General features: G+C 33.8%; 4 protein-coding genes across 4 annotated transcripts; 2 read left to right on the top strand and 2 right to left on the bottom strand.

Moving 5' to 3' along the window:
- Positions 1–4,232: 4,232 nt before the first annotated feature.
- On the bottom strand, positions 4,233–6,306 carry LOC105961096 (serine/threonine-protein kinase SAPK2-like). The gene is made up of 9 exons (XM_012985336.2): positions 6,089–6,306; positions 5,868–5,942; positions 5,685–5,786; positions 5,509–5,562; positions 5,326–5,418; positions 5,153–5,245; positions 4,954–5,058; positions 4,732–4,830; positions 4,233–4,618 (listed from the first exon to the last, which is right to left on the bottom strand). The coding sequence occupies exons 1-9, from the start codon at positions 6,212–6,214 to the stop codon at positions 4,340–4,342; spliced, it is 1,026 nt and encodes a 341-aa protein (XP_012840790.2). The 5' UTR covers positions 6,215–6,306; the 3' UTR covers positions 4,233–4,339.
- A 1,833-nt stretch (positions 6,307–8,139) lies between these two features.
- On the top strand, positions 8,140–10,542 carry LOC105961127 (14-3-3-like protein 16R). Its single transcript, XM_012985368.2, has 4 exons — positions 8,140–8,823; positions 9,574–9,696; positions 10,052–10,168; positions 10,245–10,542. Exons 1-4 carry the CDS (start codon positions 8,347–8,349, stop codon positions 10,293–10,295), a joined length of 768 nt encoding a protein of 255 aa, XP_012840822.1. The 5' UTR covers positions 8,140–8,346; the 3' UTR covers positions 10,296–10,542.
- Positions 10,543–11,430: 888 nt separating this feature from the next.
- On the bottom strand, positions 11,431–14,930 carry LOC105961125 (uncharacterized). The gene is made up of 4 exons (XM_012985367.2): positions 14,666–14,930; positions 14,201–14,366; positions 11,874–13,775; positions 11,431–11,750 (listed from the first exon to the last, which is right to left on the bottom strand). The coding sequence occupies exons 1-4, from the start codon at positions 14,683–14,685 to the stop codon at positions 11,724–11,726; spliced, it is 2,115 nt and encodes a 704-aa protein (XP_012840821.2). The 5' UTR covers positions 14,686–14,930; the 3' UTR covers positions 11,431–11,723.
- Positions 14,931–17,481: 2,551 nt separating this feature from the next.
- LOC105961128 (LMBR1-like membrane protein) lies at positions 17,482–26,506 on the top strand. The gene is made up of 14 exons (XM_088826800.1): positions 17,482–18,086; positions 19,348–19,424; positions 19,576–19,734; positions 20,968–21,187; positions 21,772–21,858; positions 21,946–22,085; positions 22,626–22,706; positions 23,212–23,276; positions 23,672–23,847; positions 24,526–24,656; positions 24,749–24,836; positions 24,977–25,190; positions 25,320–25,426; positions 25,702–26,506. The coding sequence occupies exons 1-14, from the start codon at positions 17,919–17,921 to the stop codon at positions 26,209–26,211; spliced, it is 2,223 nt and encodes a 740-aa protein (XP_088682926.1). The 5' UTR covers positions 17,482–17,918; the 3' UTR covers positions 26,212–26,506.
- The last annotated feature ends 1,349 nt before the right edge of the window (positions 26,507–27,855 follow it).

Raw genomic sequence — 27,855 nt, forward strand, 5'->3', positions numbered from 1 at the left:
AACCCCCCTGTGAAATTTAGTCAAATGCAGAATCCCCCCTAGCTGATTTTTGAGACTTTAAATGACAAAATTGTCCCTCAAAATGTATTTATATATATACATATTATATGTATATTTATTCTTTTTAATTTATTTGTTTAGAAATTAAAAAAAATAGTAAACAACTAAATTGATTATTTTTTAAATAGAATAAGTAAAATATTTATAAAATATAAGAATTTATTAATTGCAAGACTCCAGGGGTATTTGTGTCTTTTTATATCAAGTCAACCCTCAAATAGTTCCATAGGGGGGTTTTTGCTATTTAAATAATTTCACAGGGGAGGTTTTTGCTAGTTTATTTATCACAGGGGGGTTTTTGCTATTTCGAGATTACACAGGGGTAGTTTTTGCAGTTTACTCTTAATATCAGTGATGATTTTTTTTTTTTTTTTGAGTAAATTCAAGTCCATTACTCGGGGAAGTAGAGGAGGGGGGACTCGAACGCTAGACCTTTACCCTATTGGTAAATGCTAGGTACCACCTCTCCTAATGAGTGTTGGTTAATAGTAGTGTTGATATTAATGTTAGTATTAGACTATTAGTATTAATCATCGTATTAACATTAGGATTAATATTAATATTTGTATTATTAGTGTTGATTTTAGTATTAATATTAGTATTTGTATTAGTATTATCAATGTTGGTTTTAGTATTAGTAGTAGTAGTTGTTGTTAGTGTAATATTAGTGTCAATATTAGGGTGGCATAGGCAATTGTACGCTGCAATATCCAGAGTTAAAAGTAGATTTGAGATAAAGATATCTATCAATTCAGAATCGGGCGATATAACTAACTTTACGAGCAATGTTGTTTCACAAAAAGATTTTCAGCGAATTTGAATCACAAACAAATGTATATTTTGATTCAATAAAACATTTTTTTTTGGTATTATTTACATGTATGTCAATTGTTCAAAGTTTTCGTTCGTTTAATTTTATCCAAAATAATTAAAAAAAAAAAAAAATTGATCCCGTGCATCGCACGGGTGAATTACTAGTTTATATATAGCATTAATAGAGTATTCTAGAAATTTATTCCCAATACTAGGATTAAATTGGCACTCACAATTTATTTTGAAAGATGGAGGTTGCACTCTTCATTTAGACCCTATAAAAAGGAAACAAGTTTGGTAAAATAATTTACGGAATTAACTTGAAGAAAAAAATTAATTTAATCAAAAGCAACTAGTTTACAATTAAGATTTGGTTTGTTATCAATATTATTCTATGCTTATGATTGTTAAACTCTCGTTATAGTAAAATTTATCATCAATTTCATAGCAAATTCTCGGTATATTGAATTTGGATGTACTGATAGACGATAAATATATGAATCGTGAAACTAGCGCTTAAACAAAATGTGTTCAACTAATATTTGTCGCATATATGAAAAGCAATTTTATAAATGAAAATATTATTGTCGAGAAAGAAAAAATCTTTAAATGTGGAGCGAGTGCAAGAAAAGACAATCTCTGGCTTCTTCTGGCAACAAGTGGTCCAGTTTGCAATGTTAAACTTCATCTTTTCCGACACAATGAGCCAAGAACATGAGGCGATTTATTTAATATAGGGATATGAGGTCCAGTTTGCAATGTTAAACTTCATCTTTTTTGACACAATGATCCAAGAACATGAGGCAATTTATTTAATATAGGGATATGAGCTAATGTTTTGGTTATGAGCATGTACTTTGTACCATATGTTGCTCTTAACTAGGGTTTTCACGTCGAGTGGGGCTTCAGAAATTCTTTGAAATGTAATAAATACATACGTTATGCGCCGGGACTATAAACTGACCTCTTGTTTTGTTTGGGCCGGGCTTACTACCATGGGTCAAAAGGAATGATATTTGTTTATTTATACATATGAGTTTTATATTATATAAATATTGAAAGATCAATTCTAAATAAATAAATACTGAGGAAAGAAAATTGCTCTACCAAGAGAATAGTCACTCAGCTAGAAGTACTACTCACTATAAAATGATATAAAAAAGATATAGGTGGTGTTTGAATTTAAAGTGATTATGAACTTTTTTTGCTCATAATTTGTTTTCAAGTGTTTGCAAATTCAGCTTTTACTTTTGTTTCTCTTAAAATAATCTGCTTTAAGCTATTTTTTTAAAAACACCCATAACCTGCTTTTTCTATTTAAGTTTATTTTCCGGAATATTTGCAAACTCCCCCAACTTTTAGAAATAAGCACTTAAAACTGACTTAACTCACAATCACTAACTTCTGCTTTTAAATAAGGGTAAATTACACCCACACCCCTGAGGTATGCTTAAATAACTGTAAGGTCCCTGTGGTATCGATAATTACACTCACCCCATGAAAGGTAGTTAGAAACTCTAACGGGATAATGCATTGGATACATTATTCCGATAGGGTTCTAATGGACTATTACTTTTAGCTAGTTATGGAGATAACATAGAGTTATGGGTAGTTATGGGTGACATGGCTCCCCCAATATTTCTTAAATCACTCATAACTCTTTGTTGTATTCACCACTTCCTAAACCAATAGTCCGTTAGAACTCTATCGTAATAACGTATCCAATGCATTATCCCGTTAGAGTTTTTAACTACCTTTCAGGGGGGTGAGTGTAATTATCGTTACCACATGGACCTTACAGTTATTTAAGCATACCTCAGGGCTGTGGGTGTAATTTACCCTTTAAATAATCATTTGCAAACACCACCATAGTGGGAGTGGTTATGGAGGCAGTTACAGTAGAGTGTGGTTATGGCGATAGGGGAGGCAACGACGACGGCTATGAGGTTCCCGAATTCGTTTAATACAGAGGTGTTGTCTTAAGTGTTATAACACTTAACCAAACATGCAGCGGAAATATAAAAACAAAAGAACAATACTCAGAATTAAAAAAATGTTCACAAGTAAAGACTTGTGAACTTGCCCTTTACAGGACGGAAAAAATATATTCAAATCAGTATTCCAAGAATACAAACGGAAGAGGTGCGAAAACTTCTTCCTTACGAATGAATCATTCTCATGATCATTCTTACAATCAAATCTAGATACTAAAAGAAAAATATTAAAAATTCTAGATTTCAAAGATGTACTCGTGAGGAGTACGTAAAGAACTTATGAATGAATCACTATCTTGATCATTCTTACAACCAAGTCTAGAAAAATATATACTAAACAATCTAGACTACAAAGAATCTACTTATGAGAAGTACGTAAAAAATGTACTCATGAGGAGTACAAACGACCGATTCTAAAACCACTCTAAAACACTCATGTTTTCTTTTCAGCTCTCGGTTTTTTGTTTCTTGGAATCGATCAATTTCCATGAGTATTGAAATCGGTATTTATAGACATTTCAAGCTTCCACTCCTCAGCCCATGATCTGCAAGAAAACCAACCACAAGAGCACTCAAGAAAATGGGTTAGTGGGTTAGTTTAGAAGTTAAGATAAAATTCACAATTTAATCCACTAAGCACTACTTAACCCACTAACTACTATACTTAACCCACTAAGCACTACTTAGCCCACTAAGCACTTAACCATAACTAAAATTTAGTTTGAAAAATAAGAGAGTTAAAAACACATAAAAAAAATCAACGTGTTCATGGGTATATTTGGGGTCGCGGCTACGGTGGATGGGTGGATGGTGATTATGGCGATAGGGACTGCAATGGCTATGGTGGTGGTGACGAATATCGTGGCAGTGGTTGCACGTCTATGTTTTCATTTCTAAAAAAGTGATGATAACTGTGACTAACTATCAGACTATGGATTACTGTGAGTGTCTACGGCTGACTGGCTAGAATTCGAAGAGGGAGTTAAGATTTTAAATCGTATGAGTACGATTGAGTATAGATGATTACGGATTACTACATGTTTCTACGAGTGGTTATAGAGTATTAGTCTATTACTATCGAAAATAATAGTAACAAACTAGATAAGTCAATAATCACAAATTAATTTGATAGGTTCCATGATTTTGTGACATAATATATTAAACAAAGATATTTAAAAGAAAGAATTTCTGAAGAACTTAGGAATTGTTGCTTTTCCTAAAGTATTTTTGAATTTATATTGGTATATATAAATTTGATAAAAAAAATATTTTTCATTTAATATATAAAACCAAATATTTAATTAAAAGTCTTAATTTATACTATTTATAATTTTGATTTCAATAATATCTATAGATACTATAAAATAATTAATAGTATGGTAAAATAAATAAATGATAATACTTGATATTTACAAATAGAAACAAGTTATTTCTTACAATGATGGATTTAATTATGATAACAAAATCGAACCTTATAATGCACAAACAAAATCTTCACTTGTATCTATATCATCTACATCTTCTTCATCACTATCAAGTTCATCAAAATCCATACTCCCTCCGACAAAAAGACGGCTCGTTTTCGAGCCGTCTCCCGTTTTTTTAGCCTCTTCTATTACAGCCAATGCTTCCTCCATACTTTGAGAAGCGTATTTATCTCGAATTTCGACACTAGCTAATTCTTCTCCTTCGATTAATTCTGCAGACTTTAGAAACCAAGGATGGTTTTTAATTTCCGCAACGGTTATTCTCTGCACAACGATCGTAAACGAGATCAATTTATGTATATAGCAATTGAATTAAATTCAAAACGGATAATTATTATTGAAAAAAAAATTATGATTAAAATTCGAATATATCCAACCTTTTCGGGATCAGCAACGAATATTCGAGACATTAAATTTATGCATTCCTTCGATACTCTAACATAGTCTGGGATTGAGTATTGAACAGTGAGTACTCTCTGCAAAAAGAAAAAAAAAATCAAATAAACATAACAAATATGAAATCAATATTTTTTTTAATTGTTAAATTGATATATATATACATATTTATTAAATATATGAATTAAACAATTTAAACTCACATTAATTGTTTTCTTGAAATTATGTGGATCATCAGGATCTTCAAATGGATAAGCACCAACTAACATTACATATAATGTAACCCCAGATGACCAAACATCTGCAATCTGACCAAGAAAAATATATATATTTTTGTATTTATTTATTTTTGTTTTACAAAAATGATTAAGGATATTATTTAAGTATTTATCTAATTAATACCTTGCCATCGTATTCTTTTCTCGAAAAAACCTCCGGTGCAATATATCCGGGAGTTCCAACGGTCGATTTAGGTTGAGAGTGGAATAACGACGACTAAAGTATTCGATCAAAATGAGTCAATAACCGAAATTTCTGAAGCTACAAATTTTTTTGGTTAGGTAAAATTTAACCACCTTAGAATATCCGAAGTCGCATATTTTGAGACGAGGCGGTTGACTTCCGTCCAACAACGTGTTTTCGAGCTTTAAATCACGGTGGCAAATTTGCTTCATTCATCAAATTAAAATAAATAATGTTTCAATTTGTTTTAATATTAATTAGTATTTTGATAATTAGATATATCAGCTTATACTTACCATGGAATGGCAGTAACTCACTCCAGATATCAGCTGTTGAAAGAAAAACCTTGCCTAAAACGAAATTACAAAATCGAAACATATTAGTACATTAATTAAGCAATATTAACATAATTAATCTTCACAATTAGTAGCAAAATTTATTAATAAAAAAAAATTAAAAAAAAAATCGGGACCTCGTCTTCGCTGAATCTCCCGGCATTACAAATTTGTCCGAAAAGCTCTCCTCCTGCAGCATATTCCATCACAATGGCTAGGTGAGTTGGGGTGAGCAACACCTGCAGAAGGGCAAATTAGTCATTTTCATCATCGATTAGTGGTAACCACAAAAGGATTTATAGCTTTATATTATTAATTACCTCCTTAAATCTTATGATATTCGGATGGTTTAAGGATCTGTGGTTCATGATTTCCCTTTGAACAAGTCCATCAATCTACAAAAAAATAATAATAATAATAAATAAAAAATAAAAAAAAATTAAACATCTCAATAAAGACATTAAAATTCAAATATCAACTAAAAAAATAAAAATAAAAATCAGAAATTTAATAACCAAAAAAAAAAGAAAAGAAAAAAGACCTTTTTGCCCCTCTCGATATACTTGACTGCGTATAGGTCACCGGTGGATATATCTCGGACAAGCTTGGCCACACCAAAATTACCAGAACCTATTTTATTTAAAATTTCATACCTTTCCATCTGCATGAAAATAAAAAGAGTCAATAATTTTTTTATTTTTTTATTTTAATTCCTTTTTCTTTTTCTGTATGGAGAGTTTAAATATGATATGAACAAATGTGCCAAGTCTATATATATATATATATATATATATATATATATATATATATATATATATATATATATATATATATATATATATATATATATATATATATATATATATATAAGAACACATAAGTTAGGTGTACTGCTGCTCAGTGGTTCTGCATTTCTCTGCATAGAATGTGATGGACAAATAATAATAATAATAATAATGCTATTATTCTAGTAATTTTATTTTTCCTTAAAAAAAATAATTTTATTCGAGTTAATTGCACATGTAAAACCCATGTATAATCTCGAGTTGCCAAGAAAAAATATTGTTTTAAAAAAATAGCAAGGACCCCCTATGTTCTATTTTGCTAGTTGTTTTTAACAAGAGGATTTTTCTTAGCAATTAGATATTACACGGGCTGGTCCTTCGTAAAAAGATAATTTTTTATTTTATTTAGATATATTTCAAGAGTTGTTGAAAAGGAAAAAAGAAAAAAAAAAGACTCAAGACTTTGGAAATTTGTGTTTTTAAGTCAATGGAAAATGAGAGGCATATAATAAGATTTGTTTATGTAATATCTAAATTAAATATCGATAGAAACTTATAGCACATTTTTATTGACTTATTTACCGCATAAATCATCAATTGAATTTTATTTTTTTATTTATTGAAGGAACCCGCAACCAACTATATAAGTGTATTGGATAAATTAAATCTACAGTCTCGTATAATAATTTATAAATTATACGAGAGATGTAAACCACATTAGGATGTATGACAAACTCAATCTCACGACTATTGTCAAAGGAATTCAAATCTTACTCCGACAGATAGATCATTTCTTTGGGGACCAAGAAAAAAAAATTAGTTCTAAGTGTATATGACTCGAAAACAGTGAGAAAAATAATGGCCAAAATTTTAGGTGTCACTGATGCAATCCACTCACCATAAGTGATAGAATTTGCATTAAGATAACCATTTATTTGTCACAAGTTGGATTATTAATTAAGAGATTAGTTGGAAATTTTTGAATTAAAAAGTTGTCCCATCACATCAGCAGAAAATTCTAATACATTTACATCTTCATAAAACCTTCCTATTTAAATCAATTTGACAAATAATTCAATTTATATATGCAAAACAAATTTATAGGTTTTCAAGTGATGGTGCTATATCAAATATTAAACGAGTGATATTTTTTTAGCAATTCGATTTAACAGTGCTCGACAAGGTCCCTCAGTCACCTCGAGGTCTATTTAGTTGTGACTCGGGATATTCGCCACTACATGGTACGGCACCTTTCGCTCATCCATTCCGCCCGCCCGTCCAGACTCGACTAGTTGATATATTCAATAGACTTAGTCTAAAACACCCCTCATGTTCAATTGTAATATATATTACTATTTATTTTACATTTGAAAACTAATTGACCAATATTTTCTAGAAAACTAATTCAATATATCGGAATTTGTGAAAAAAATAGTTTTTCCAATTTTCTTTTTGAAATTTTGTTAATATATCTCCTCTATTTCAAATTCTTTTCACAAACAAAATTCTCTAATTATTTCCAACCCCCTCAAAAGGTGTTAATGTAATAAATTTACAAATTCCAAAGGTGGACGTAGTTATGCAAAAAGAAGGGATTTGTTCGTAAATACAACTTACTTTAGGGGGGGTTTTGTAATTTGCCCAATATTATTTCCCAAATGAAATGAAAATTTATCCCCGAAACATAACCAAACATAATATGCGGCCCGGCCCATATAGGGCCCTTCAAGGCCCAATTTCTATATTCCACAAATCCACAATTTGGATCATGAATTTAATTTATATTTATATTTATATTTAATTATTTATAACAAAAGAAAAGGAGAAAAATGAATAATAAATACGAACCGAATCCAAAAACCACCTCCGCTATTTCTCGCATTCTTTCTCTCTCTTAAAAAGGAAAAAGGAAGAAAAACTCTCCTCCTCCATTCCCTCTCTCTCTCTCCGCCTCTCTCTTTCTCTCTCTAGAAAAAGGAGAAATCGAAATCACTCCATTCCCCAAATCTGAAAAATGGCGACCCCCCGTGAGGAGAACGTGTACATGGCGAAGCTCGCCGAGCAGGCGGAGCGCTACGAGGAGATGGTGGAGTTCATGGAGAAGGTGGTCGGCGCCATCGACGGCGACGAGCTCTCCGTCGAGGAGCGCAACCTCCTCTCCGTCGCCTACAAAAATGTCATCGGAGCCAGACGCGCCTCCTGGAGGATCATCTCCTCGATCGAGCAGAAGGAGGAGAGCCGCGGCAACGAGAGCCACGTGTCCTCCATCAAGACCTACAGATCTAAGATCGAGACGGAGCTCTCCGGCATCTGCGACGGCATTCTCAAGCTCCTCGACTCCAAGCTCATCGGATCCGCCGCCGGCGGCGACTCCAAGGTGTTTTACCTGAAGATGAAGGGCGATTACCACCGTTATTTGGCCGAGTTCAAGACCGGCGCTGAGAGGAAGGAGGCCGCCGAGAACACTCTCTCCGCCTACAAGGCTGCTCAGGTTCATTTCTTCTCCGATTCTCCCCTAATTTTTTTTTCTCCATTTTGTTGGCATTTTGTTCATATATATAAATGATCTATATATACGAGAATAATGTAGGATCAATCATGTCACAGATCTGGGAAAAAAAATCATGTTTTATCATGTATTTGCGAAATGTGCATACGAATTAGTGAAATTGATTTTGATTTAATTTACTTGGTAGGGAGATTTTGCAGTTTTTTATTTTATTTTATTTCGATGCAATCGAATTGGGAATGGTACTTTATGTTAGAGATAGCTGGCTAATTTTAGGTTTGGGATATAATCTTATTTGAGTGTATTTTCCGAGAACCCGTGGGTGGGTGGCAATTTAAAGCAATTGATTTTGTGTTGCTCGATTCATACTGTGATTTAAGTGTTATATATTTAGCTGTTAAAGTCTTGTAGATTGGTGAAATGTGCGTACGGTTTAGTGAAATTGATTTGATTTGATTTGATTTACTTGGTAGGGAGATTTTGCAATTTATTTTATTTCGATGCAATCGAAGGAATGTTACTTTACTTTAGAATAGCGGACTAAATTTTATGTTTGGGATACAATCATCTTTGCGTGTCTTTCCGAGATCCCGCGGGTAGCAATTTAATGCAATTGATTTAGTTTGGAGGTTTCTTTTCTTCCTCTTTTTTATGTATACCTTCGATTACTGTCATCCTCTCAAAGATATTTATTACGAGCTTGCTGAGTGTATATTCTACGTGTGTGTGCAGGACATTGCTAATGCTGACCTGGCCCCAACTCATCCAATTCGTCTTGGACTGGCACTCAATTTCTCAGTCTTTTACTACGAGATCTTGAATTCTCCAGACCGTGCTTGCAATCTTGCTAAACAGGTCCGCCAAAAAATCTGCCTTTATATTTGTAACTCTGTTTATTCAATATAAAATGAACTTTACAACTCAATATTTATATTGATATTTATTACATGGCTTGTTGTCGAGAGGGGAAGTTTGACGGGACAATTTTGGAATATTTATATCTCTATTTTCCCGAGTTTAGTAACTTAATACCAAATTCAATAGAAATTCAATGTTGCAACCTCATATTTATAAATGATGGGGTAACTTCGAAGATGAAGATCTCTATTTTTCTTGATTTTAGTAACTTCACTATAATATCAAATTGTGAGTATTTTAGTTTGTTGAAATTTGATCGGCCCGTTTGAATGTTTTTGTCGTAATTTTCAAGGCTTTTGATGAGGCAATTGCTGAGCTGGACACTCTTGGAGAGGAATCGTACAAGGATAGCACTCTTATCATGCAGCTTCTCCGTGACAACCTCACCTTGTGGACCTCCGATATGCAGGTACGTTTTCTTTCTTGTGTGATTTATTTAATTTTTTTTAATATTATTATTTATTATTTGAATTGTTCTTACGCAGGATGATAATTCGGAGGAAATCAAAGAAGCAGCCAAGCCGGATAACGAGTAGTAACATTTTCATGTTTTAGGGTTTGGTTGTTTTTGCTTCTATTCTATCTATACAATATTATTTACTTTTAAGTCAAGAACTTGCTGCTTCCTTAGCATGTAGTTACGATTTTTAGTCTCTCTACTTATTTGGTGACCTCCGATTTTAGATGTCTTTTTATCTCCCCCATCTCTTTTCCGATTTCCCTTAAGACTGATTGACGATTATATGTGTTAAAGTTTCGGTTTATAATCGATATTTACTTTTATCTTCCCAATCAGTATTTTTTACCTTTGAATTTGTTTTTGGTGTTCCCTCGTGAATTCTGAATTTGAAATTCAAATGAGCTTCAACATAACACAGAAGATAGATTCTTTTACTTTATTGAACTTTAAAAACTTCCTTTATTTCGAAATATTTTTTTAAGTCTGAGCTTTTCAATGACTGTTTTTTGAGAGAGCTTACATTAAATTCAGCTTAGAGTTACTAGGTAACATATATCGTGTTAGGGAATACCGTGGAACTTCGATAAATTAATAATCTAGTTTAAATGAAAAAAAACATCAATTCCAACTTGGTGAAAACATAATAAATTATTAGTTTAATAATTTAATATTTTACTAAATTTATATATATCGTGTTAGGGAATACCGAATGACCTCGATAAATTAATAATCCAGTTTAAATTAAAACAAAAAAAATCAATTCCAACTTGGTGAAAACATAACAAATTATTAGTTTAATAATTTAATATAATACTAAATTTATAGTATTTTATCAGTTTGATAATTTTAACCGATTCATGTATGATAAGTCAATTGCTAGTTTCTAATATCATCAAAAATCGATAACTCCACCTAACGGAGTCAAAAATTAATAGTTAGTATTTTAAATTAAAAAAAAAAAAAACTCGAAAATGAAGAAAAGTTGACATAAACTTTCTACTCGTTTCTTAAGCGCAAGTCTCCGACAAACACAAAGTCCACAATACTCCACCATTTTCCTCTTGCTTCCGTATTTTTATTCCAAAAATCGACTTTTTTTAAAGTGAACTAGGTGACGGATATTCCAACACATGAGGAACCATAAATGTCTTTAATAGCAACATAAATATATCATTGATGATATAATTGTAAATAAACACTTGCTTCGAAAATTATCCAAAAAAAAAATAATTTATTTTTATTTCACAATACAAACTACTAATGCTTTTATATACAATAACAGCCAGACCAGGCATGGGGATTATATCACCAACCCCTGTGGTTTCTTCATCACACCAAACTAAATTTTGAAAAAGAAAAAAAATCAAATGCTACAACATTTGCAAACTGGACAAAATTCCTAGAGTCTTCCTTTATTATGTCGTATATTTGTCCGAACGAACCTTTCGGTTCACATCCGTATATTATATCGTTGTATTCGTGTGTTTTCGTATTATCTTTTCGATCATTTCTGATCTTTCGGACCCTCGACCTGAAAAACAAAAAAAAGGAACAATAAACCGAAAATTTAGATTTAATACGAATTTATCCGAAATTCCGAAATACTTGTAAGAAGATTGAAATAATAAAAAGAAAAAAAAAAAAAAAGGTATACCGTTGCAACGGGAGAAGGTTCCTTCGGAACCGAAGAAGCTTCCTTTGTTGCCGAAGAAGGTTCTTTTGCAACCGAAGAAGGTTCCTTCTTGTGAAAGCTCCTCCTTATAGTAAGAAGATCCCCCACTCTTTGAAACACCGTTTTTGACTTCCTATGCGATGATTGCTTATTATCATTATCCGAGTCGTCGTGCATGTCGAAATCCTCCAAAGTCGGCGTCCCGGGATCTTCCGTGAACGCGGTCGAGTGCCTTCTATGCCCGCCCGAGTACACCGATTTCTTCGGCGTATGTGGCTCCGATTTCGGAGTCTCCGCGTTCGCATCGAAAATCGAACCCTTCAGTGCCTCCGCCTTAACCGGATCTTCGTCCAATAGCCTCTCCCGTGGGTCTTCCGGTTCGTTCATGAACTTCAGATCCTCGAGATTGAAGCTAAAAGTCTTGGCCATCACACTCTTGTCATTATGACCATTTTGCCCCTCGTGGTCGTCGTCGCTTTCGTCCTCATCGTCGTCGTCGTCGAAATCGTCGGGGGACCTTAGTAGAACCCCTTCTTCGGGTTTGAACTCCGTCGAAGCAGTCGAGAGCAGACGCTTCAGCTGCTTGACATTCTCGTTAGCTGCGGCCTCGCTTATCCGGAGGCGCTCGTTTTCTCGCGTCAGGAAATGCAGCGCCTCCTCCTTCTCGACAAGGGAGTCTTTCAGCAAGGAGTTCTCGTCGCGTGCGATTCCGGCGGCGGCCTTGGCAGCATTGGCCTCGTTGACCGCTTGTTTGAGGATGTCACGCAACTTGTAGGTCTCCTCTCGGGCGGCGCGCGTCATATTCTCGGCCGATTTCAAAGATTCCGATAGCTTGTTGCTCTCGTGTTGCGCGATGGCCTTTTCCTCTTCGGCACGTTTTATGCAACCAACGAATCCCATTTCCTTGCCGTTCCAAGCTAATAGGGTTTCCTCCGCCTCGACCCTAAGCCGGTCGGCGGTGTTTTTGTACAGCTCCGTTTCTTGTTTGGATTCTTGCAAGAGATTCGAGTATCTTTCTTCGGTGCTTCTCACCATTTCTTTCAATTGCTCGCCTTCTCCTTTTACGAGCTCGAGTTCGATTTGCGCGGCCATTAATTGCTCCTTCGCTTGTTTCGCCTCTGTGGCAACTTCTTTTAATGCAAGTGCTAGATCGTCCATTGCTTTCGTGCTCTTTTCTTCTGCTTCGATAGCTAACTTGAGCTCGTTCTTGAGCATTTCTTTTTCCTTAACCGCAATCTTTTCGCGTTCTTGCGCATGCAATAGCTCGGATTTGAGCGCTTTAATAGTCTCTTCCTTTTCGCTATAATCGGCGGGGGCATTATCGTCTTTCGTCATCTCACGAGTGTTTTGCTTGTATAGCTCCTCCAACGAGTCGATTTTTTCGTGGAGCGAAGTTGTTTCGATTTTCGATTCCTCGAGCTCGAATATCATCGACTCGAGTCGTTTGGTTTGGAGGACCAACTTATCCGCCATTCTCGATCCCGATTTCTTCTCCCTCTCGACTTCGGACTCCAATTCTTGAATCCTCTTCTTGTTCTCGGATAGTAATATCATCGTGTCCCTTTTTAATTTCTCCAAAGATTCATTTTTTTCGGACTCTAAGGAACCGATCTTTTCGTCCCTTGTTCTCAATTCGTCGCGCAAACTTTCAAGCGTTTGCTTCGAGTTTTCGAGATCGGTGATCAGCACTTTGGCCTTGTTGGGGGATAATGACTCATTTGCCCTTGTGGTTGCATCTTGGGCTGCTTCTTTTGCCTCTTTGAGCTGATCAAGAGCTCTGTATTTTTCCATTTCGATTACACTTAGCTTTTCTTTAGCCATTCTTAACTCTTCTTCCATCTCCCCCATTTGTAGCTGCATTGACATTATTCTATCCACTTGATTCTACATCAAAATCAAATTTAAATAATTAAAAAAAAAAAAAAAATTTGGTAGGGAAAATTTCAGTTTTCACCCCTCAAGTTTGCACAAATTACACATTTGGTCCCATGTTCACAAAAACACATATTTGGTCCCAAATTCAATACTTTTAGTCATTTCTGTCAATTTCCCGTTAAAACTAGCAGAATCAAGCATGTGCCCGTCACTGCCTCAACTAACGGACTAACGGTAAATTGACAGAAATGACTAAAGTGTTAAAATATTGGAACATGAGGGACTAAATGCGTTTTTTGTGAATATGAGGACCAAATATGAAACAATACAAACTTGAGGGGTGAAAACTGTAAACTTTCCCCGAAAAATCCGTCAAAATTTGAAGCAAAAATTGCACAAAAATCAACAAAAAAAACAAGATAAAATTGAAATACCTGGGAAAAATTAGAAATCTTGGAGGGCTTTTTGTCCAAAGATTTGAGGGCATTTGAGTCAATTTGCGTGCCTATAGAATCACCCCTGCAAAGCTTTGATGCAGATAGGGTTCTTGAAAATACTGATGAATAATGATTCTTCTGTACAACATCAACCGACCCTGATCTGTATATACAAATCCCAACAAAAATAAAAATTTAAAAAAAAAATTCAGACAAAAATTCCGATGAAAAACTAAAAATAAAAATTGAGTCTTTAATATGATAATATGCTAAAAATGAAAAATGAAAATTCAAGAGAGAGAAATGGGAAAGAAGGGACAAAAGGTTTAGCATAGAAGAGTCCGATAAAACCTCGTCAACACACACAGAAACGTGTACCATGAAATCTTTTCGATGGTCCAGAAAAAAACAAATTAATTCAAATTTAATGGAGCGTACAACAAATAATGCGGCTGGTACTACCTTGATTTGGAACGTAACATATTTGGTGGCTTGTGATTTTTTCCCCCAGTGTGTGTTTGTGCGTGTTCTTATTTTTTTGAACAATTTCTTTTTTTTTTTGACGGAGTCCGAGGTTGACGGGGAAGTAGTTTGTAAGGCAATCTGCTGTAACGGCTGAATAAGAGGGGAGAGAGAAAGATTGTGTGAAGAGAGAGAGATTGACGTAGGTATATAGTAAGAAATAGTATTATCAAATATGGGATGATTTTGTGTGAAATAGTTGCATGAATCTGATAACTTATTATGTTACCCAAATTAAAATAATATAGGTAAATTACAACAAACCCCCTCATGTTTGGATAATTACAATCACTCTCTCAATTATAAAATTTCTTACATGTCCATCCTTGCGCTATCAAATTTAGTGGACTCTCCTAGATTACGAGTTCCACATTTTGAAACAAGATGGTCATAAAATGTGTTTTTTGGCTTGTAATTATCATATTGTGGTGCATCAGAAATTACATTTATGCACAAAACGAGTACAAACCAGAGAAGATTCCACGGAATTTAGAAGATTTTGTTGAAATTGACACCATAAGGTTGGACGTGCAAGAAGATTCATAATTGAAGGTTATATATGTAGTTATATAAACATGAACGATTTTTTCGTAATTTAACAATACCTGAAGGGTCGGTTGTAATTTACCCAATAAAATAAAATAGAAATGGAATAGAATTGAATTGTTTAATTTGGAAAATTCTTGGAAGTTTGACATTGTCTTGTGGCCGGCAAACATGACATAGGGAATTGTAAGAAATAAGTACTATTATTTATTTTGTTATTATGATTTGGTTCAACGAGGAATTGGAGTTTCAAGATTGGATCTCTCATTTTGGAGATTTTGACTTTGGACTAATAGCTTTTGTTACCCTTCCATCTTGCACCCTTGAAATTTACCAATTTGACACTTTGCAATCCTAAAATTAATTTACTGCACTTTGCACCCTTAAAGTATGTTTAATCGTACAAAGTGCACCCTAGTCTATTTTTCGGTCATAATTTTTGTCGTCGACATATTTAATGATCGTCAACATGGTCATTTTTGTCTACTCAATAGTTTTTTTCTTCGAGGTGCAAATTGCAAATATATTTTCGAGCAAAAATGACTTTGTTGACAATCAGATAGGTCAACGATGGAAATTTTGGTCGGAAAATAAAATAGGGTGCAATTTGTACGATCAAACATGTTCTGAGGGTGTAAAGTACCATAAATTATTTCAGGGGGTGCAAAGTGCAAAATTGCTGCATTTCAAAGGTACAAAGTAAAATTAAGTCGGTTTTGTTATTATAAGAATTAGATTTAAATCTATTTAGCAACAAATGTGTACCTTATATTTGTTCAGAAGGTATTACAAACTCTTGCAGGCCCCAGAACATAAACCAATGTACGGTCTCCATTGATAGGGCCCATAACAAAGATGAGCATGTTCGAGTCGACTAACCATTGTCCCGGGTCGGCTTTGATACCATTTTTAACGTCTCGAGCCATTTCAACCCAGTCCTTTAGCCAACATATTGGTCCGCTAGACACCGGGCACAACAGGCCTACCACAAGTCCACCCCAAAAGTCCATAGAAGGTATTGGTGCCAAATAGCAGTAAGGGCTCCTTTATAAGCTCACACATAAACAACCTTCTTTCTTATATATATTTGACTATGAGTGCAAAAGTTCGACCTATCTAAAGATATAGAGTTCATATTGTATTGTTGAGCATCTCTGTGCACACTAGTCTTCATTTGTATTATTTGTGGGAAATCAATGTAAAATGTGTTTGTGTATTTGTTTCCGTTGTATATACTCCTTAAACGTTTATGTTTGGCTTGCAAAAACTTTATTATTATGCGTTTGTGAGAATAAGATCGAACACATGCCGACTAATTTTATGTGAAAATCAGATCGCACGAAGGTAAAAATTTCTTGTACAAAGAAACCCCTACGAGACCAACAATTGAGTTAAGGTGGATTATGTTATCAAAATGTCAATTACTCTTTGTACATATATAATCAAAAGAGGCAGTCACACTTAAACTTATGTGTACCACCACCATGCCCAACGAGATATTACATTAAAAGCAACCTTATAAAATGTCACGATTTAATTGGTGGAGATCAAATTATATTGATTGTTCATTAAAAAGTTTGTCTTACTGTATATCCACATTTATAAAAGTGTTCTTTTTCTCTCGAAAGAAAGATGTCAACTGAATTTCAACTTTATCAAAACGAATGTTTTGTAATTTTCATTGAAATTGAATGATTTCCCTTTCTATATTAAAATATTCAAAAATAATATTATGTGACTGCAATTATTTGCCTAGTGAAGTTTACACCTCTGATGTAACTTACAAACTATTACACGAAACCGAGGCTTATAGATAAACATCACGTGAGTAATTATTTTATCTTACATATTTTATTGATAGACGTTTGGGTAATTTATGAAACCTTAATGGCATTTTTTGTAATTATTTTCGTATGTTTTTTGCTCTACTAATTTTCAGCCATTTTTTTTATAATTATTCCCCAATGAAATATTTGACTCTACATCTTTCATAACAATAGACGAATTCGTTCTCTCTTATTAATAGATTCACTAATGTAAAATCTATTATCAGAATAGTAAAAGAAGCTATCCCATATCGATATAAATTTTTCTAAAGTTAGAGTAATTTAATTTTTGAATTTTTAATATTACTGCTCATATTTATATTATACATTAATAATAAAAAAATTAAACGAACTCTTGAAATATCACAAAGTGAATACAATACAATTGTTATTTTCATATATTTAAATAAAATTTATTATTTCGATTTTGAATACTATGTATTAAAAAAATAATAAAAAATTGTAGTGCAATTGTGCAAGTCACTAAAAACAATATAGTAACATAAAAAACGGGCCCACTTATGAAATGTTTAAGAGACGAGCCCGAACCCAAAGCCCATTAATCCGCCATTAATGTATTTTTATTTTTATTTTTTATTTTCAAAGTTGAGCTGAGGTGCGAACGCACTTTCTTCACATTTTAGCAATGGAAAATTGACTGGGGGTTTCTTCAATATCAATCCACCCCTCCTGAAAACACACAATTCATTCACAGAATAAATAAATAAACAAACGAGAAATCCTCCAATTCGTTTGTATATTCCGATTTTCGATCGATTTTTTGTTTTTTCGTTCACAAATTTTTTGGGAATTTTTGAAAGATGTGGGTATTTTATTTGATCTCGCTGCCATTAACCCTAGGCATGGTTATTTTGACTCTGAAATACTTCTCTGGCCCAGACGTGCCGCGCTATGTATTTTTCACGGTGGGGTACACTTGGTTCTGCTCGATTTCGATCATTATTCTCGTACCTGCCGACATTTGGACGGTGAGTTCCAGCTCATTCCGTTCAGTTTTTTAATTGATTTTCGCGGCGGAATTTGGTGGGAGTTTTTTGTGTTGCATGTGGGCGAATTGTTAACCTAATGCCTCTTAATTAACTTTGAAATGGGGCTGTGTTTGATTTTTAGGAATTAGGGTGCTAAGCTATGTTCTTGGTGTTGTTCCCAAATAATGTGAATTAGCTGCTGTTGTGAGTTGGAATTTACTGTAGTGCATTTGATCCGATCCGTATCTGAGTTTCTTCTGCTCGATTTTTGATCTGTGTGTTCTTTTTGGTTGGACAGTGTATCCTAGTTTAGCTGTTAATTGGCTTTTCAGTGAATAAGTTGTTGTTTTGTTATTTATAATTGGCTTTGATTATATTAGCTATTATAATTTAAGTTAAGGAATTAGGGACTGTAGTCGTTGGTTTTGTTAGTTAGTGGATTGATGGTTTGATATAGAGAACTTTTTGTTAACTGGGACACTGTAAGGTTGGATTCTTTCTTTTTTATCTTGTCGAACTTTGGAATATGATTTAAGTTATAGGGCTTGAAACCTATTAAATTTTGGGACAAACTGATTTTTTCATGCGCTTATGCTTTCTAATTGTACCGTGCCTTAAACTAGATAAAATACATAGATGATATGCTCCAAATACGACACACTTACGAACCCTGAATCAATTTTTTTTTTTACCATTGAGTCACCCACAAACCAACTTGGAATCCACTAGATCAATTGACTAACCATGCCTTGAATGAGATGCAAAACGCTGGAGTTAAACTATGTGAAAACCTGTTTTTTGATATTTAAAAACAAAAAAAAAAACTCTCGTTGTTTTCGCCGTAGCAGTCATAGTTCTGGTGGCATTTTAGTGTATTTCATTGGCCAAGCATGAGATGAGAATGGGAGAAGTTTATCTGCATAATGTTTAACACCTTTAGCATAATCAGCTGTGCTTGAAAATGGTTGTAAGTATTCATATTCGGTTATGTTTGGGCTGGTCTAGCTAATGGCTTAATCATGAACACGGTATTACATGAATTGAGATCCAGTTGATCCTGGTGAGAGAGTATTGGATCAAGTCCGGACAGTATTTAGAACCAAGCTATGATTCATATAAGCCTCATATTTCTTTCCTCACTCTCCCTTTTCACAAAGGCATCACATCCTTTGCTATAAAATGTCAATTGCAGTAGAAATCTCTCCGTATTTTGATTTAATTGAAGTACTTGAGCAGATTTTATCTTTCTTATTTTATGCAGACTATAATTGGTCATGGTAATGGAGGCATCTCTTTCTTTTGGAGCTGGTCATACTGGAGTACCTTTCTGCTCACATGGTATGATTTTTTGAAACTGTTTTGTAAGTTTTATTTTCCTTTCTGATGCTTTCTTATAGGAGCTTTTTATTCACCTTTTCTTTTTAATTGCTTAATAGATATGTTATTATCAAAATTTCAGATAATCATTCTTTGTTTTCTCCGTGAGCAGGCTTGTTGTGCCCCTTATACAGGGTTATGAAGATGCTGGGGACTTTACTATGATAGAAAGATTGAAGACTAGCATACATGTAAATCTAGTCTTCTATTTAATTGTGGGGTCTATTGGTCTTTTGGGACTTATTCTTCTGATCACTATGGACAAAGATAGGTTCGTTTCTTCATCATTTGATACCAATTTCCTTCGTTCAATGCATTTTTTACTTCATTACTTAGGAACGGTCAGCCTCAGGCTCTCAGCATGCTCTTAGATCTAATTAATGGAAATGATAATGCTTGTTTTAGTTGGATGAATATGCCTTGTGTTTTAGTAGTTTCCGTATGTATGGTATATCATTGCCAGTCCATTTTTTGGCATACATGAGGTCATAAATCAATTAGGTTGATAAGACGGATAGCAGTTTCTTTGACAATCATAAATTATAGCTGAGCGTTTCAATATGTATGGGTTGTACGATTGACGGCTGAGCTGAAAATGTTGTCTTGTTTCATGAGATGGATTTGCACACACACACACTGATACACGGATATGGTTATAATATGATACAAACAGGCAATAAAGTCAGTACGAAAAACATAGGATATGATACTTATACTGCTCGTACATTGATAAAAATAAATAATCTATTTAGATTAAGACAAAAATAAAGATACAGTATAAATATAAAATATTCAGTAAATTCGAATTATGTTATTGCTGCTTTTATGTTTTTGTACTGCACAATCTGTGCTTTATTAGCAATAAATATGCCTAATATATATGTCTCAAAAGTGTCAAATATATTTTAAATTATTTTTCATTTAATCTCATAGACACATTTTTAAATATAGGGTAGATGTCTGAGCAGTATCCATGAGTAGCATATCATATCCAAATAATCTGTACGAGTAGAACTACTTATTAGAAGTGTTTGAACTCTGCCATCATCGGTTGGTGTATATTTTATTCTTTAATGTTTGTAAGTGCATTTAGTGTTGCATCTTTTCCAACAGTTCTTTTGGAATATTTGGTATTAAAGTTAGAACACATGAGGGAATCAGCAAAAGTTAATTTTATTGGCCTAATCAAGCATTTACTGAACAAGAAGTTGGAAGATTCATGAAGCATATATGTTTGAATGATAGATCATCGAGATAGGGACTTGCTACATTATACACCTGGTTCTCTATGCGTGTATCTGTAATATCATCGAGATAGGGACTTGCTACATTATACACCTGGTTCTCTATGCGTTTATCTGTAATCAAATATTTTTTCTTGACAACTGCCAGTTTGTGTATCACGATTTAGTTAGCATGATCTTAGGAAAGCATATAGCTTCACTGATTTTCTGAACATGACTTGCTGGTACCTATTTCATTTCTCTGATTTCTTCACTGACAGGTTTGGTAGTAGAGGAATATTAGGCTGGGCAATGGCTTGTTCAAATACATTTGGACTCGTAACTGGTGCATTTCTTCTTGGTTTCGGTTTGAGTGAGATTCCAAAAAACATTTGGAAAAATGCTGACTGGACCAATCGCCACAAGGTTCTCTCGCACAAGATAGCAAAAATAGCTTTAAAACTTGACGATGCTCACCAAGAGTTATCAAATGCGATTGTGGTTAGTGTTTCTGAAGACTTGCATATAATTTGACCTAAAGTTCGGTATGTGCATTTTTCTTGCAAGAACATATTCTCTTCCTTCTGTTCTTAACTAGAGAGCTCAATGTACTTGAAACCTGGTATTCAAGTTATATCTATCAGTTGATTGAATTGCCTCAAACTCCACATGAATTTTCTTCATTTAGCATGTGATGAACATAAAACTGTATTTTGTACTGGAACCATGCTATGATTCTTTTCTTACTTCAGATATGCTTGTATGAAGCACTTACATGCAATGCATTTAGGCCATTGTCTTCGTTACTGAGTAAATTTTGTGTTATATTTCTTTATTTGGGTTAGAACATCAGATTACGTGAATAATACTACGAGAGATGGAAAATATACGACTTGAAATATTGGCCCACTGGTGAATCCAGGATCTTGGGGCCGGACAAATCGCCTAGATAGCTGCTCTTAATTTTAGTTTGAGTCTTCATACACTTGATTATATTCGAGTACGTCATACATGTAGGTATCTGTTATCTAATTTCTAATTTTCTCTTTTCTTTCTGACTTTTGTTTTTCAATTGGAATTAATAGGTTGCTCAGGCTACATCAAAACAGATGTCCAAGCGCGATCCACTAAGACCTTATATGGATGTCATTGACAATATGTTAGTGCACATGGTACTTTCTTTTCTTGTACAGCCTCACAGTGAATTTATTTTTGGTTGTTATGTATTATATGAGCCAGTCTGATTTTGCTATCTTCAGTTTAAAGTAGATCCTTCGTTCAAGCCACAAGGAGGTCGGCTGGGGGAAAATGACATGGACTACGATACAGACGAGAAATCAATGGCAACACTAAGGCGTCACCTTCGTGGAGCTCGAGAGGAGTACTATCGATGCAAAAGGTGTAGTTATTAATTGCAGGCTGATATATAAATTAGTTTTACAATGTTATGTTCTTTAGGATGCTTGATTTATTGTTGTGTGCTTTGATTAATTGTTTAATTGTTTTTCATTATTCTATTCTTGTCCAGGAAAATTACAGTATTCATCCCTCAAGTTTCCACTGATTAGACATTTGGTCCCTCATGTTCACAAAAAACACGTTAGTCCCTCATGCTTCAATAATGTAACACTTTTGGTCATTTCTGTCAATTTAAGGCAGTCATTGGCACACGCTTGATTCCGTTATTTCTAACGGAAAATTGACGGGAATGACTAAAATTGTTGAATTTTTCAAATATGAGGGAACAAATGTGTTTTTTGTGGATATGAGGGACCAAATGTGAAATCGGTGCAAACTTGAGGGATGAAAAACTGTATTTTACCCATTCTTGTCCCTACTCCATACTCAAGTGCCGCAATGCACGTGATCAATTGTAGCGTAGCTGAAATTAACTTGCTATCTAACATATTCTAGGTTCTTTATGTTGCTTGTTTTGCAGTGAATATCTGACATATGTCACGGAGGCTATTGAATTAGAAGATACAATAAAGAATTATGAAAGACGGAGTATGACTGGATGGTTTGCACCTTCCTCTTCCTATTTTTAGACTAATGCTCAAAATTTCCTCAACTAAAAGTTCCATTTAAACAAGTATATAAGTATATTATGTGTTTCACCTTATTGATGTCTACCTTGAAGGCTTGAACATTAGTTATTAAGTAAGAAATCACTGCAAAAATACCCAGTATTAATAAAATTGTGAATTTTATAAAGGCATTACACTAATTCGTTTTTTGGAGCAATAGCTTTACCCAGCAATTTGACAACTCTATTACTGATGATGTCTACCATGTGATTGTCAAAGTCGTATGAATACTGCATTGGACATAAAGTAATGTTTGTGTTTAAGAGTTTAACTGGTGTTATTAATATTAAAAAAAATATCTTTTGCTTCTGCTTTTAAACAAGTACAAGATTTAAAAATTCTGTTTAGGGTGGCGACTAAGTTGTATCTCTTGCTAACTTTTTGTTTATAGGCATAGCTCTAGGTTAACTGTATGTTTTGCTTTATACTGTAACACAGGAAGTATATCTCAAGCTTCAGACCTGAACGCTCCGGTACATTAGGATCATTCCTCGATATGGCAGGTAATAATTTGTCCATTCGTCACAGCTCACAGGCATTTGAGGTGAATATTGACATATCATCTTTTTTTTTCCAAACTAAAGCAAAATAAAATGGAGTAGATTATTCATGATCCGCAAATTTGACCTCGATTTGCCCATTTGTTCTTGTATTAAGAAATATAATGCATGAGATCTCCTTTTTGACGGGTCAATTGTACTTTATTCATCAAAACTGTTAAAGCTACTCAAAGAACTTGTTGGTTTTTTAATTATCTGGATGATTTATTATCCTGCATAGTAATTATTCTGTTATATATTACATTTTTATGTGTTTTTACCATGCCCTTGTTCATAGCAATCTTCAATATAAGCATAAGCTCCTTGGGAATTGATTATTCTATTTTTTTGCTCCCCAGAATTAGTATGGCGTTGTATCTTGCAAAAGCAGTTGGAAAAAATATTCGCTGTCATTCTTGGTTGCATGTCAGTTGCAATTCTCCTGGCTGAGGCTACTTTGCTAACTAATGGAGTCGATTTATCTCTATTTTCTATCCTCGTAAAATCTGTAGGAAATGAAGAGGTTCTGGTGCAGGTATATATTCAGACTTTACCTAGGTTCTCTTAAACAACAAGGCATTTTAATATTTATATTCAGATTACTTTACCTAGGTTCTCTTAAACAACAAGGCATTTTAATATTTGTTCAAAATTGTTCAAACACATTGTTAGCATGATACGACTGCTTAATAATTATCATTTAATATGGTATGTCAAGATTTATTTAATGCAAATCATCTAACATTTCAATCTGAGTCCAAAGTTACAATTTGAATAGTTGATTCATGGATCATAGGTGCATTATATTTTCTTTTAACCAGTCTATGAAAGTTCCGGTGCAGATTAACTGGTTTCTTTCTTAACACAAGAATTTTTTTTATACAAATATAAAAATATTTGTATAAACCGATATAATATGTTTTAAAAATCTCAACTTATTAACGCCGCATTTCATCATTTACCTATACGTAATTCTTTTTATGAGGTCAAATTCTCCATATTACAGTGTTTGTGATTTTTAAACTTGTGGAGTATGATGTAACTACTCCTGCTATTGTTTTCTTCTTCTCCATTTCTCTTTCCTGGCATGATTTTCTGTGATCGTCTTTATAGCTGCCCAATGTGTCGTGTTCCAAGATTTTAGAACTTGGTTCCTCTGCAACTTTCATATAGTTATATATATGTATACTTACTTCTTTGCTTATGCTGCCAGATCTTTGCATTTGTTCCTCTGATGTTCATGTGCGTTTGCACATATTACTCACTGTTCAAAGTTGGAAGGCTAATGTTCTACTCACTGACACCAAGGCAAACAAGTGCTGTCAGCTTGCTAATGATATGCTCGTAAGTTTTTATCATGGTTTCTATTGCATAATTCAGATATATATTTTTAAATTGTATTGTAGTTATATATTCTTCCTTGATCTGTCTAACAGGATGGTTGCTCGTTATGCTCCTCCAATTTCATATAATTTTCTCAATCTCATTAGTCTTGGCAAGGGCAAGGAAACAATTTTTGAGCAGGTGAGATTTTCTATTACATATTTAGCCTATTTCTGTAAATATTAATTTTTTTTTAATTTTATTAACTTAGAGCATATTAGTCGGGGCTTGTGTCAGAAGTTTAATTGATTATTTTGACATGTGGTGATGTATGGTTGCAGCGCATGGGAAACATTGATAAAGCAGTACCTTTCTTTGGGGATGGATTTAACAGTATTTACCCCCTTATCATGGTCATCTACACTATCTTGGTAGCAAGCAACTTTTTCGACAGGGTCATCAGTTTCTTTGGCAATTGGAAGTTTTTCAGATTTCAGACAGATACAGATGACATGGATGGGTTTGATCCGTCTGGATTGCTTATACTTCAGAAAGGTAAACGACTTGTCTGCATTCTTACATCAAAACACTTCTTATAACACCATGTTCTGGTCAATTGTGCATTTTATTCCAATGTAAAAAGCGAGTAGTATTATATTATGCTGAAGTTGTGTACTTTTACAGAAAGAACCTGGCTTGAACAAGGCCGCAAAGTTGGCGAACATGTCATTCCGTTGGCTAGAATTTTCAATGGTGTGAACTTGGATCTCGAGTCTGGCATCAATAACAACGTATGTGATCTTTACCCTTTAGTGAGGATCTTTCCCATTGTTCTTCAGTGGCAATTTAGACATTTTACTATTTTTCTCAAAACTTTTGATTAATGACTGATGGGTATTCGTAATTTACTTGATTTTTGGAAATCTTCATGCGGGGATAGAAAAAAATACCATAAAATGTGCCGACTTTTACTTTTCATTTACCAGGAGAGCTATTAATCTCTTCTAGAAAGCTATTTGTCTTCAGTATTGTGTTGATTTTGTGAAATAACGGTGAATAATTACAGGACAAACCTGTCGAAATGAAAATTAAATCCGATTTAAGAAAGGAGGATATAAAGGGAAGTTCATCCTCAAAGTCATCTTCAAAAGACGAAGCACAAAGATATTCCGGGAGCAAAGAAGCAATAAGCAACAAATACGCCGCTATAAGAGAACAAAGCAAATCATCATCCAAGCCAATCGAGAGTATTTCCTCTGCTAAAGTATCATTGCTCGATTCTAGCAACCCTCAGTCCAGTAACAGCAGTCCTGCTGCGGGCCCCTCAGGTTTAGCTTCGAAATGGGCCGCTTCAATGAAACAAGGCTTCCAAAATTTCAAAGCGAACGTAGAAGCAAAGAAATTCTTACCTTTGCGTCAAGTCGAAGATACCAAGATGTTGTCTCGTGTGTCTTCTTCAGAATCACTAGACGAGATATTTCAGAGATTGAAAAGGCCTAGCGTTGAAGAACACGTTCCTTCTAGCGACGACGATGAAGATGGGCATGAAATCAAAGTTTCGAGCCGAAGCAGGTAACATTGGCAATATCTTACTAAGAAGATTGATATGATATATATATGTACTCATCATTTATTCTATATATATAGATATACGAAATGAAAATGTAGACGACGATGAAATGTACAGATACCTTAAACAGGGGTTTTTTTAAAAACCCATTTTTGTTTGGAAAGTTATGTAAAGTCATCGATTTTCGGAGAATGAATGTTTAGCTAACCATCGATGAAGATGAATTCTTGAAGCAGTGTACTAAATCAAGAAAGACAAAACTATGTTCTCCCACTAATGGAATGAGTGTTGTATGTTTCAACAGTTTTTATCTCCTAATACAGATGCTCTTCAAACTTTCGGGGTATCACATGTTGGATAACGTAAATCAGGTGTAAAATGTATCGATTTATTAAAATTGAAAATTGGAAATCGGTTTTTCTGGGCATGAGATTTCGTATTGATTGTTGTCAATATTTTTCTCGTGATTTTCTTTTTGTTCCGGTTTTAACCGAATTGTACTAGGTGTTCTAATACTTCCGACATCTAACATATTATCTATATCCGTTTTGATCCGAACGCCTCTTTGAAAGTATAAATTTATATGTTGGATTTTGGGCGCAAACGAATTTATCAATAATTCGGCGCATTAGACCATTTCTATCCGAGACGGCCCAATTGAAACAAATGGCCCACTTCCATACAAAGCCCGTCTATCTGGTGAAACTCTCTCGAATTTTGATCTAGACCGTTCACCTTGATACTTTCATCTGAACGTCTATTTGTCTCGAGTTCAAATTGGTGCTCAAGACTATATATATATATATATATATATATATATATATATATATATATATATATTCAAAATTTACATAAGTAGCAAACTAGGAGGAAGATCGTCCACAAAGTATTTTAAAATCAGAAAGTAGTTTCTTCATTTTAATATATATAGTGGCACTGTCCTAGCAAAGGCTAAAATTGTTGTACATCAGAAAATGGTCCCAAGTTTATTAAGGAAAAAAAGAAAGTTTTATTTAGATGTAAAAAATCTCAAGTAGTTGAAACCAAATCAATAAAGGTCAGATGTTGAACTTCCAATTGGAGGATTTTCCAATTTTCTTTTTGTTTATTTGTTTATAATATTGTGTTCAAGTCTCAACTATTTATTGCTAAATAAGCTTAATATGTAACTAATTAATTGAATTTATATATCTTTAAATTGAATTTTCCTATTCCTAGAATTTCTCTTCAATCAAAAAACTGATAATTGGTACTTAGCTTCTACTATTAGTGTAGTGGTCTACGGTTCGAATCCTGACCCCCTCCACTATTTCTCCAATTTGTAACAGGATTTGAATTTCTCGACAACAAATGTAGATATTATGTTAATACTGACGATTATTAATTATTAATTTTTTTTATTTTAGTTTTAACAGCTAAACTTCAATTCTCTTTAAATTATAGCTTGCAAATGTAAATTACCACACTAGACATGAGTAAAACTAAATAGTAAAAAAATATTTGTAATTTATAAATAGGTTTCGGCTCAAGCCATATATAAATGTGGCTCAAGCCATAAGCTGAAAAAGAAAGAGAGAGAAAAAAAAGGAAAAAAAAAAGCAGAGCTGCAGGAATGAGGGATGGCCACAGCTAAGACTACATAGTATGTGG

This window comes from Erythranthe guttata, chromosome 12, assembly GCF_056151865.1.
Source record: "Erythranthe guttata isolate IM_541 chromosome 12, IM_541, whole genome shotgun sequence".
Classification (NCBI taxonomy): domain Eukaryota; kingdom Viridiplantae; phylum Streptophyta; class Magnoliopsida; order Lamiales; family Phrymaceae; genus Erythranthe; species Erythranthe guttata.